At 43.1% G+C, this 13,090-nt stretch overlaps 1 protein-coding gene across 1 annotated transcript in view; it reads left to right on the top strand.

Moving 5' to 3' along the window:
- LOC149449388 (transient receptor potential cation channel subfamily V member 6-like) overlaps positions 1–13,090 on the top strand; it is a 52,345-nt gene that overhangs the window by 14,236 nt on the left and 25,019 nt on the right. Inside the window, exons 2-4 of the mRNA XM_089693303.1 lie at positions 7,411–7,508; positions 9,358–9,480; positions 10,531–10,671. Coding sequence (XP_089549429.1) covers positions 7,411–7,508; positions 9,358–9,480; positions 10,531–10,671 — 362 coding nt within the window. The remainder of the gene's footprint in view (positions 1–7,410; positions 7,509–9,357; positions 9,481–10,530; positions 10,672–13,090) is intronic.

Below are 13,090 nucleotides of genomic sequence, written 5' to 3'. Positions count from 1 at the left end.
TTAGTCAACAGGCAGACCTGATGTGACCAGGATAAAAAGAATCATCAGAATGCCTATAGAATGTTCCATAAACAGCAAAGCTCCTGGCCACAACCCAAGTTCCCGCAGTCTATGATTGGACAGTGAGGTCCACCAATCAGCAAAGAAGCTCATAAAGCAGTGTCGCCACCTTCTCGAACTCTTGTCCAATCAGCTGCTGTCCTGTTATGTAGGGTAGAGGATTCAAGTTCTACCAGGAGGATATAATAACCCTTTATAACCTGCACGGTTGGAGTTCATGCAAACTTTTACATAGGGCTACTGGGGTTAGAGTCATAAACCTCAGCTATATTTTTTGTTTTATAGGATTGAATTGCCACTGGTCCTGGCATGCCTCACCTCCTATAACCTTCTTGTTTATGGAGACCATCCTTCTGAATGCTGGGCCAACTGCCACAACATTGGAAAGGGTTTTAAGCAAAACATAAAATATATAAAGGCTGGCAATGACCTTTTTTATATGATTTGGTCATTTTCACACTGTTATAACCAATAGGTGGCGCTGGCTTATGGTGGTAAATAAATTGTGAATTATCATTGTGTTCTGTGAACATTGTGCCTAGTGTTGGTTAATTACCCAACTTTAGTTATCTCCCTGTACAACCCTATGGACTAGAACAATTAATAAATTTTTGCTATTTGCTTGTTTGCAATAACTTTTGCTATTACTAAGATAACAAAATGTTATATTTTGAGATATATATATATATATATATATAATGGGCAGCACAGTGGCTAAATGGTTAGCACTTCCGCCTGGCAGTGCTAAGGTCGAATCCCAACCATGGCACCACCTGCCTGGAGTTTGCATGTTCTCCCTGTGCCTGCGTGGGTTTCCTCTAGGTACTCCAGTTTCCTCCCACACTTCAAAGACATGCTGGTAGGTGAATTGGATCCTGTCTAAATTGTCCCTAGTATATGTATGTATGAATGTGAGTTAGGGAACTTAGATTGTACGCCCCTTGAGGGTTAGGGACTGATGTGAATGTACAATATATATGTAAAGCGCTGCGTAAATTGACAGCACTATAGAAGTACCTGAAATAAATAAATTAAAAGCTGCAGTAACCACATAGAGCCTGCCTCCAAAATATCATTTTGGAGGCAGGCTCTATGTGGTTACTGCAGCTTTTAATTTATTTATTTCAGGTTCCCGAGGATGAAGGAATTGATACCATTGAATGGTCCCCACGCTCGCCTGACCTAAATCCAATAGAGCACCTCTGGGATATCACGTTTTGGTCCATCCGACGCTGCCAGGTTGCACCTCAGACTGTCCAGGAGCTGAGTGATGCCCGGGGCCAAATCTGGGAGGAAATCCCCCAGGACACCATCCGTGGTCTCATTAGGAGCCTCCCCCGACGTTGTCAGGCATGCATACAAGCACGTGGGGGCCATACAAACTACTGAGGTCCATTCTGAGTTGCTGCAATGAAATTTCAGCAAAATGGACTCGCCTGCTGCATCATTTTTTCACTTTGATGGAAAAGAAAATTATCAACCTACAGAGGACTGAATTTTAAAGACACCCCAAAAATCAAACAATGGGGCATCCTTGCGTTCCTAACACATTACCCAGTCATATCAGTATAGATATCCAGCATGATATTTTGAGAGAGAGAGAGAGAGAGAGAGAGACGCTATATATATATATATTTTTTTCCCCCACAAAAGTGAAATTGCGCTTTATTTCTAAAGTAAATGTACCTATAGGTGAATTAAAATAAGACCTATACAAATTATGTGCCTTTTGACCAACCTTTCTGGCATATTTAAAATGCTAATTACTTATTTTTGGGTTTTTTTTTTTTTCTAATAATATTGCTGGCCTTCAAACATTTTTCTATAAGTCCGAATTGCTGATGACTGTACGCCATTTTCTTTTTTTAATTTATATGAAACCTGTCTGAGCGGCTTCATATTTAATTACTCCTGGTGTAATTGATATGGCATATTTGGATGCTACTTTGCCCAGGGCCTCCTTGTGATTTAAGCAGTCTCTAAATGGGAGGTAGAAGATCTGCATTGCACTGTATTCCCCAGCCCCGCCTTTAGAGCGTCGAGTAAACAATTAGATAAAGTTGACTATGACCGTACAAGTATGATATGTATGTATGTATGTACAAGTATGGTATGTATGTACAAGCATAATATGTATGAATGTATGTATGAGTGTCACAAAGGCAGGCAGGTTGAAAGCTGCCAGCAATGCATTATGGCTTGTAAACCTCGTGAATTGGAAGAGAATAATTGAGAAGTTAATGATTGTTAAACACAACAGATCTCAGTTGCTGGATTGCGTTCTTGAGGGTGATGAAATTGTTTGTTCTAGGTTTGAAGAATGAGTGCCTTTTTAAGACTTTCTTTTTAGGTCTCCTTCCTCCTATCCCAGTATTTTTAGATTACACTGTATTTACCTGAATCTCAAGGCTGCCCACCCAACTACTCCAGCATCTCTTAATATTCTAGGTCCAGCATCGTTGCCTCTTCCAGTATGCCTGGAACTCCATTGGAAAACTCATCTGCACCTACTCCTCTTCATGTCTATTGACACAGTGGGTGGCTTCTTTTCAGGACTACTTCCTCTCCTCCAGAATTTTTTAACTATACTCTACTTGGCTAAATTGCCGTGATCTGGATCTATGCTGACATGCCTAAAAAACCACTGAACAGCCTCTCTTCTTAATTTTCTCACTCCTGTGCTGTCTCCTCCAGCATACCCGGAATTCCAATGGAATGTTCATCTGCACCTGCTCATCTTCATGCTAAGGGAAAGGTTGTAGGGCTTTAATCCTGCTGCTTATATGGAATGGGATCTTTTTAAATGTACACTCACTGACCACTTTATTGGGTAGACCTTGCTAGTACCAGGTTGGACCCCCTTTTGCCTTAGAACTGCCTTAATTCTTCATGGCATAGATTCATCAAAGTGTTGGAATTATTATAAGCATTATCCTACTGGAAGTAGCTATCAGAAAATGGGAACACTGTAGTCATAAAGGGACCGCCATTCTCCTCTGACATCTGGAGAAGTCCTGGAGGCGAGCGTGGGAGGAGGTGATGAGGGAGCTAGAGAGGAGGATATCATGGGAGGAGTGGAGTGGGCGATTTGGGCGGTATCTGTGGATGAGGTTGGCGATGTAGCTAGGGGCAGTGTTGTGGATGACTTTGTATGCTGTGGTTAGTATTTTGAATTTTATACGTTGGGCTAGTGGAAGCCAGTGAAGCGATTGCCAGAGTGGGGCAGCAGTCGCTGATCGGTTGGTAAGGTGTATGAGTCTATCAGCAGCATTCATAATAGACTGAAGGGGGGATAGCCTGTGTAATGGTAGACCAGTGAGGAGGGAGTTGCAGTAATCAAGGCGGGATATAACCAAGGCGTGGATAAGTTGCTTTGTGGTGTCATTGGTCAGGAAGGGGCGGATTTTGGAAATGTTCTGGAGGTTGAGGATTTAGCCAGTGAGTGGATGTGGGGCCCAAAGGAGAGGTCAGAGTCTAGGATTACGCCTAGCACCCTGGCATGACGGAAAGGACCAATGGTTGTGCTGTTGATCTTAATGGTAAAGTCATGAGTGGGGGATCGGGAGGGAGGAAATATTACAAGCTCAGTTTTTGAAAGATTGAGTTTAAGGTAGTGATGTTGTAAGCCGTGTACCGGGGTGGGCTCCCCAGGATACAGTGAAGTCATGAACGAGGAAAGCAACGCCAGCTTTTGCCACAACAGAATTTTACTTAGATGTGGCAAATAAACACAACCACAAATGCTGGAAACATACAATAAATTTACATACACCCAGCCCAAAGGCTGAGACCCTTGTGCTGCACAGTACGGCGCCCCTGATGGATGAAGGTAGAAGGTGTAGTAATTTACCTACTGGGGGGCACAACTAAGCTGCCATACCTTACCTGGTATTACCCTAAGAGAGCAGGAATCAGTGTATGGGTGTGCGGTATGGGCTAGCCTGCGGTGCAGCACAACGGCTTACAATCTTACACAAACCTACCGTATTCCCTCTCCCATAACTGGTCCTGTAGCACGTGCCTGAGTATTCCTTCTGAGCAAAACGCCAGTCTGGCTTGAGTTTGTGGGATGTTATCAGCTCTCCAATGTGAAATGTCACTTTAAGTCATGGAGTCCTTCCAATGATCAGTAACAACACTTGTGGCCTGACACAAACAGAGACCCTAACTAACTAACTATAGGCTGGACTCAGTCTCTAGGCGCCAACACTGAAATGAGGTGCGTGCACGATCTTACCGACCCGCGCCTGCTTTTCATCCACTGGTGACTCTGAACAGAACAAATGTCTCTCCAACAAGCATGCGGTATCACAGTGTATGTTGCTTTGTTCCTCTGCTCTCATCAGCATTCCTGGCAGCAATCTTCTTTTCTCTGAACAGGATCAGGGTCTTAAACACGATCAGCTTCACTTAGCTGCAGCTCTGGTTACTGAGGGATGTTCTCACACCTGGATGCCATCAGATTCTCTGCTCACACTGCTCCTGCAATCACCATCCTCCAAAACATGGCTGCTGTCTCTCTCCTTCCTGTTCTCTAAACTCTGTGTGCAAAAACCCCACCTCTTCATGAATATAGAAATATCTATGCCGTCTGAGGCCGTGTTAGGAAAACAGTGGCATCTTGTGGCTAAACCACAGAATGTCACTCCAGAACATTTAATTTACTCCACACAATTTACTGCACACCAACAGTGTTCAAACAATGAGAGCTGTTTTCCCCATCTCACAATGTGACATCCATGCTGATATGTCGCTTAGTAGATTTGTGATATGTGACGAGGTTGAGGGGGTGAGCTGGAGAGTGGAGAGATAGATCTGGGTGTCATCAGCATAGAGCTGGTATTGGAAGCCATGGGAGGTTATCTGTCAGGAATGGACTGGCCAGCAATGGTGGGACTCACCTGCCTTATGGGCTGCAGTACCAGGGCTGGCCAGCGGGTGCTCCCAGCAATCAGAGACTCAACCTTGCAGCCAGCCAAACACCTGAAACTGCTTATACTGGTGTATTTAAGGGATGGCCAGACCTGCAGACTCTGCCTTGGTGTGTGTTTTTCCTGGGCCCTGTATCTTGTTCCTGCATCCTGTTCCTGTTTTGTTGCTGACCCTGCCTGATCTGGACCTCTGCTGACTTCTCCTGCTCTGACCCCGGCTCGTTCCTGACCATCCCTCTGCCTGACCCTCTGTACCCCGCTGCCCGCTACCTGCTGAACCTGGCTTGTGACCCCGACCATTCTCCGCTTGCTCCCCCCTGTACCTACCTGCCCGATTGATATTGACCCGGCCTGCCTGACGACGCTTGCATTGTATGTACTGTCATCTGTGGGTGGTTGGTTTGGTTTGTTTGCACTGTGTTTTAGTATTGCACTGCGTTTATGTTTGTATTGTTAGTGTTAATAAATTATATTGTTTATAACATATCTGAAGTCTGCGTTTCCCTGCGTCAGTCACACACCTCTGGTCATACCCGGAGCCCTGACATTATCAGTTGGCCCAGGGAGGAGGTATAGAGAGAGAAAAGGAGGGGCCCAAGGACAGAACCTTGGGGTACCCCAACAGAGGAAGCAGAGCGGAGGAGGAGGAGTTGTATGTGACACTGAAAGTGCGCTGAGAAAAGGGGAGAACCAGGAGAGAGCAGAGTCGCAGAGGTCGATGGAGTGGAGTTTACTGAGGAGGAGCGGGTGGTCGACTGTGTCAAAGGCAGCGGAAAGGTCAAGGAGTATGAGTATGGAGTAATGGCCGTTGGTTTTAGCAGTTAGTAGGTCATTAGTGAGTTTTAGTAGGGCAGATTCAGTGGAATGTTGTGGGCAGAAGCCAGATTGTCGGGGATCAAGAAGGTTGTCGTCAGTGAGGTAGCAGTTCATACGTTTGTGAATTGGGTCCCCATGATCCCCTATTGACTGGGGGTCCCATGAGTTGTCAGTCCACCCCTGAGTGGGTCCCTTTTTATGTAATAATGAGTTATTAATGATCACAGAGCTGCATTTAGTTTGTGTCCTTTATATCTTCCTAGAGTTTAGCTTCGAAGTTTTGCCTTGCTTGGCATGCCCAAACTTCAGAGGAATGTTGGCTGGCTGGAATCTGGTTGGAATGGAAAAGTACAGGTTCACTTTAATTCTTTTCGGCAAAGTTGCAGAATGATGTAACTGCCATGTGAGCTTTAAAAAAAAAAAAAAAAAAGAAGAAATGTAACATTTATGTAGTGAAATGGGCATTTTCCACAGTAGATATAACTGCATAGGACTCTCCACCTAGCAATTATGTTGTACATTTGCATGTGAGTTCACCGGGGCCTGGACTTTAATTAAAGGGTGAATCTATCTTTTGATCGACGCGGTCTGTATTTATCATGAAATCTAAGCAAGGACTCTCCAGAATTCTGCTCACGCATTTTCAGTTTCACAAACTTGTATTCATGATAAATTTAAAATCTCATTCCGAATAGGGCCATCGGCTATTGACTTGCCTTGCAACATTCTGGGACGGCCAAGATGAAAACCAAAATATTCAGTCAAGACTTTTTTTTTTTTTCCCTATCTTGTAGATGAATTTACAATTAAGCAACACATTTATGGATACAAGCTAAAAAAGCAAAGAACTTGCTGATAGGAGAAGAGAGCATAGTGACAGAGATGGGCTCAGCAATGCTTGTTCATTTATAGTTCAATGTAATCATGGGGATAAGACCTGTAAATGAAAGTAAAACCGCTGCAGAGTATGATTGGGTCCCCTCCCCTGCCAGTCAGTGCTGTGCTGTGTGGTAGAGCTGTGTAAATCTCAGGACTGGATGGACAGAAATCCAAATCCTAATGCAGGCCATACATGGGTCGAATTCCAAATGGATTTTCTTTAGAAAATCGGAAATTTCTTGCGTTTTGTAATCTGATGGTGCCACCATTGATTTCACAGTTTGACCAACCAAGACTTTCATTTCACTTCATGTTGCTACAGAAAAGAATTTTCGTGGCCAAGAATCTCTTTATTTTCCAGGTCACAGCTCACGCTCCATTTCTTTTTCAGTTATATTTCTCCCATCATTGAATAGAAAGTCGTTCTTTTTTTTCAAGAAATTTACAACATGCCTGATCACTCAAATTCGATGGTCACTTGAAAATCGGCCGTTGCTGTGGCCCCACTAATGGTGTGAAATTCGAACGAAAATTCTGAGAAAACAATTTTTGTTTGGAATTTGACCCGTGTATGGCCTGCATTAGGCAGATAAAACCGCTCCCATATAGTTTGTGTATTTCAGCTGTGTATTTAGCAGTATGCCTGGAGTCCAGCTTATAATAGGTTCATTATTATCCTTTTTAGATACATTTTATATGTATACATTTTTATTTCAATTTCTAGGATCAATGAGTGTCCACTGCTCAATGCAGCCAGGGAGAATGATGTAGGGGCAATGAAAAAGCTGTTGGATTGTGACAGCACTGACCTGTATGTCAGAGGTAAGTAGCTCTTTACAATGCACTTCTATAGTATGTGATCCTTTATTTAAATGGAATCTATAATGCATATTTATTACCGTCAGGGGCGGACTGACCATTTGGGAACTCGGGCACTGCCCGGAGTCAGTAGGGGGCCCCATGCGATGCCCCGGTACATTTCATAGGGTTTTTTGGGTGTGGTTTAAGTGTGGACGAGGACACTGGCCCATGATCTCCTATTGCTCGGGGGCCCCATGAGGTGTCAGTCCGCCCCTGGTCAGGACTAAAAACTACACTTAAAAAATGTTCCAAATGATTGCTTAAATGACTGAGGGTCCTTACAATTGCAAACTGTACTTCAGTTTGAATGGATAAAATACATTTGTTGGTCTCTCAACCATCTATTCAGATTGAATAGAACAACAAAATTGAGAGAGAAAGCACCACCTCCATGTTTCACAATCTGGGACATTTTAGTTTCAAGCATTGATAAAAATGGGGAGATGTTTATGCAGGAGGATGGCTGGAGGCCTCTACTATGTCAGAGGAGTGGTCACTCATGTAACTGCTACTCACGACTGCTGCTAGGAGGAGCCCAGCATTGGACTAATGTGTCTTGACGCCATCTTGAGGGAACCTGTGCCACATTTTGTCAAAAAGTTCCCGCAAGATTTCAGCAGGAAGCAGGTGTGCTATAAATGGTTTGATCTGCATCACAAAGGGTCCCTGGTTTTAGTGAAGTGTTAGATATGGACAGACGGGTGAAAGGCAGAACATAGCAGGAACCTAGACATACAGGCAGCTCAGCAAACCGGACCCCATTTAGGTAACCTAATTGGTGTGGTTTGCTGTTGGCAGAATGTTCAAGAAGTTGCAAAGGACCCCTTTCTTGAAAGCCCTTGTGCCCAGAAAAATAACTTCTAATAAACTGTGAGTAGTCGCTAGTGCTTGAGAGAAATTGGAGCTTTGGGGGGGTACTTCACCTTTTTAAAAAATACTGCCTAAAGTAAGAGGCACCTGTAGATGGGGGAAAAAAACTGTGCAGCTTCTAAAGTGGAATAATGCCCTTGCTATAGGTGTAGGCCCTGTACGTACATCCTGAAGCGTGGCTGAAAAACTTAGAGATGGCATCCCCCTGTCCTGCCTTTATTTTTAGGACCCTGCCAAGACACTTGCAACAGTTGCTGCTTGCCCCTAATATCACAGGAGCGAGCTCTTTCTCCAATTCATACCCCTTAGTATGCACTCTCACCCATCACAGTAGCTCTGAGCTGAGCAATGCTGCTGGGATTGAGGGTATGGTGGACCACACATGTGCGGTGTTCTGAAAGTTTGCTTCTAAATGTGGATCAGCATTTCATTCAAACTTTTAAAAGCTCCAGGACTTGGAGGTCCCTGCATTGGTCAGTATAATATTTTGTTGTGTACATTCATGCCCTACTCCAGGCATTTTCGGCAGTTAAATTTGTGTCCCAGAATGCTTTTTCCCCTTGTGGCTGGCCAGAATGAATTGTTGGCCCCAAAAAAGTATAGTGGAACATAGAGGATGTCCTTGTTCTGGAAACTGATCTTTGCAGCTTGAAGATCTGTGGGTTGGATGCACAGAAGTAGGAAAGCTTCAAATCACGTGTGGCTCTTGAGGTCTTCTTCAGCATGTAACCCTTGAGGTCTTCTATAGTATATGATTCTTGAGGTCTTCTTCAGCCTGTGACCCCCTGAGGTCTTCTTCAGCCTGTGACCCCCCTGAGGTCTTCTTCAGCCTGTGACCCCCCTGAGGTCTTCTTCAGCCTGTGACCCCCCTGAGGTCTTCTTCAGCCTGTGATGGGTTGAAGGACATCCTATATGAATCTTTGTGTTTGATTTCCTCTAGGAGTGGTGGGAGAGACGGCTTTGCACGTGGCAGTCTTGTATGATAATCTGGAGGCCACAAAGTTATTGCTGGAAGCTGCCCCGGATCTGGTCAACCAAACGTTCTCCTCTGCCTTGTATGAAGGTCAGACCCTCACATTGTAACACATGAAATATTTGAAAGACTCGCCACAATTGCATAGTTATTGAAGCTAAACTCCAGTCAAATAGCCACAAAAGAGAGATTATGTACATGTTAGGGAGATGTTTTACCTGTCAAAAGAACTGCATTTCTATCCATCCAGTATTGAGTTTGAGAGGGTGTTTTGGAATGGCAAGAGACCTGTCTCTTCCTGGAGTAGTAACATTTTATAGCTCACAGGCACACTGCAAGTCAATAAAACGAAACAAAAAAAAAATTATGGAAAGGAAAACCACTGGCAGTAAATAGTGTCCCATACTGTGGTTTTTGTCAAAATGAAGGAATATCCCTCCTTGGACCATCACCAATGGAACCGGTGTCCCATTGGACGATTTTTCTGATTCATGTACTGGTTACAACTGTTTCGGTTTTGGATTTCCTATCAGTAGAGTGAATATTTCCAATGGGGACATGGACAGGACTATAGTTTTTAATCTGTCTATATTTTGCCCTCCACGGTTGATCCTTGCCCCCATTAACATAGTATTGTAGTTTTTAAAATAAAATGTCTCTTTTTATTACCTATCTTATTTTCGACTCAGAGGTATCATCACTGAGTCTATCTGCTTATCACATGCAATGCAGGCAGATCATGGCTGATGGGAGGGGCCAGCAGGGTGTTGTACATAGCTTACTGAATACATCACAGCCCCCTGTCTCAGTACTCCTCTCGAGCCCTCATATTTGATGCAAGCAGTGGGCTGGCTCCTGGAAGGAGTTATAAAAATATCAACATTCCTTTTTATGGGGTGGGGGGGGGGTCATCCTGGAGGAGTGAGTGTTTCTAGATAGGTTGCATTTGAATTGCAGACCACCATAGGTAATGCCTACATGTAATCCTTAGCCTCCATGACTTAAAGAGCTTAAATCCAGTGAATGAAAGGGTGGGCTCGATGTCCTTCAGCCAGAATATGAGGTGGGCACTATCAGAATTACTGTGGTTTCTAATGCACTCGTTTTTGTGAACTTCATCCTAATTTCATCTACTTGTAGGACAAAGTGCCTTGCATATCGCAGCTGTCAATCAAAACATTAACTTGGTAAAGTTGCTGATTCAGAAGGGAGCTGATGTGTGTTATGCTCGCGCCATGGGGACCTTCTTCTCCTACAAACCGGATGACCTCTTCTACTTTGGTTGGTATTTGCCGTTTATGTCTTTAAAAAAAGATTATCCAGGTTAAACGAAAAGTTGACCCTTGTTCCACAGCCTAAATCTTTAGTAAATTATAATACATTTCTCCCGTGTTGCAATATATAGCAACAGTATAATTTATCAAAAAAAGTTCAATTTTCTGTCAGAAAATTTTGCACTAGAATTATTAGAAATATATATGGTTGGGAGATCTTGTCATCTTATATACACTGGCACAATCCCCAACTATAATCATTAGCAGGGGCGGACTTAAAACTCATGGGGCCCCCGGGCAATAGGGGATCATAGGGCCCCTGTGTCCTTGCCCAAACTCAAAAAAGCCTATAAAAAAGGTACCAGGGGCATCTCATGGGGCCCCCTACTGACCCCGGGCCCTCTGGCAGTGCCCAAGTTTTTCCAAATGGTCAGTCCGCCCCTGATCATTAGTCAAAGAAGTATCCCCATATCGCTCCGAAGACGAGACTGTGGGAAATGGGGATGTTAAGGTGCCCTAATACACAATAGAAAAATAATTATAAGATGTAGAAATAAAAACCTATTTTATTTTACAGATTAAAAATTATATAATTGTAAAAAAAACATTCAATACCAGCTACAAGTACAATAAAAAAAAGTACATATTCGGCAAACGAGAAAATAAAGGATTTGTGTCCAGCATGTCAGCATACCGGCCTGGGATTCCTTTCTCTTCTTGGGTCTAGATCAGGGGTGGGCAATGTGTGGCTCTCCAGCTGTTGCCAAACTACAAGTTCCATCATGCCCATGTCCATTCTTTGCAATGCCTCATGGGAAATGTAGTTCCACAACAGCTGGAGAGCCGCACATTGCCCACCTCTGGTCTAGTTGAATGGGTCTCTGTTTTAGTTGATGCCATACCATTGCTGTTTTTAAAAGGGTTTTTTCACTACTGGTCTGCTCATACCGTTACATTTTGGAATAAGCCCTCCTATTGGCCCTCCTATTAGGGTTACCCTGCTTGGTCTATGTGTCTGTAGGACATCTAGGCATAGACCCATCTAACACCACTCTACTGACTATTACATCTATGCTAGTGCTGTGCTCTGTCTATTTTGTGAACATTTATTGTTGGCTGACTGGATGTTTTCCCATAGCTCTATGATATTTAATCTTTGTTTGGCAACAATATGCCAAAGATTGAAAAACAAAGTGGATCCCTCGGAAGCTCTTCTTGGGCGAAATGCGTAAAACCATTTGTCCTTTGTTTCCATGCTCGCCAAATTTATATGGGGCTTTTTTTATTGTACTAGTAGCTGGTATTGAATGGGGATTTTTTTTACACGATAATATAATTTTTAATATGTAGAAAAAAAGTAGGTTATGATTAGAATTTTATTCACTCAGTAACCGAAGTGGCCATCCCAGGGACACCTGAAGTAGCCCTTTTCCAAAAACTAGATATCGAGACATCCAAATAACCTAAAAAAAATAATATGCTTCTTTATCCTAGCGGCTAGAATAGCTATTTCTAGGTGCTGGAACTAGTCAGTGGTTCCACTCAGGTATGTGATGCAAAAACTAAACTGAATAATGATCAATGATGAACTCTTGTGCACCCTGAAATCTAAATTTGATAAAACATGGAAGCCATGGTTGCGGTATCTTGGGAGAGGGAGACCCGGAGACCATGGCTACATTTTAAGTATACTTCTGTTTCTTCCCTAATCTCTCCTACATCCTTTTTAGTCTTTTTTTGCCCTCTTCCTTTCCAAGCCTTCTCCATCCCAAACCCCCCCCCCCCCTTTTTTTTTTTTTTTTTCTATTCCCCTCCTTCTTACTTGTGTTTGGCGACATTCCGTAAGTTTGTTTTCTGTGTTCTTTGTTCCCTCCTGGACCATTGGCATAAGAATGACCGTAGCCAAGAATACTGGTTATACAAGACAACTTTATTATCCATTTTTGTATCACCTAAGCTATTGGTATGTTGTAACCACATATCTCTCTCTGATGCCAACAGTTCTACATCTGATGCACATGTTGTATGTCAATGATCTTGTACGTAAGCGCTTGTTTCTTGCTCAGCACTCCAGGGTGCTTTTGTTGTTAGATGGCTTTAATTTAAAAAAATTTTAATTCAAGAAGAAAAAAACGATACGTGAGTGCTTTATTAAATGTATCAAAATCCTCAAAAATGGCCCTCATCGTAAATCCATCAAAAAATGTCCCTTGCCAACAATCATGAAGCCTGTTGCCGGCCATTCCCTACTCTACTGTATCTATCTAATCTATTGTATCTAATCTATCTTATCTATCTCATGAGTTTCTGTCCATTTTATATGATTACCCATCAGCCCATTCATTCATTCACTATCTATCATTATTGCCTGTCCATCCATCTGATTCCATTCATCCACCATGGCCACACCCTTAATGTTATTATGA

This window comes from Staurois parvus, unplaced genomic scaffold, assembly GCF_062004578.1.
Source record: "Staurois parvus isolate SC_StPar_1 unplaced genomic scaffold, SC_StPar_1.0 ptg000621l, whole genome shotgun sequence".
NCBI classification, from domain to species: domain Eukaryota; kingdom Metazoa; phylum Chordata; class Amphibia; order Anura; family Ranidae; genus Staurois; species Staurois parvus.
The sequence above is the reverse complement of the archived record's forward strand: the minus strand, read 5'-3'. Positions and strand labels throughout refer to the sequence as shown.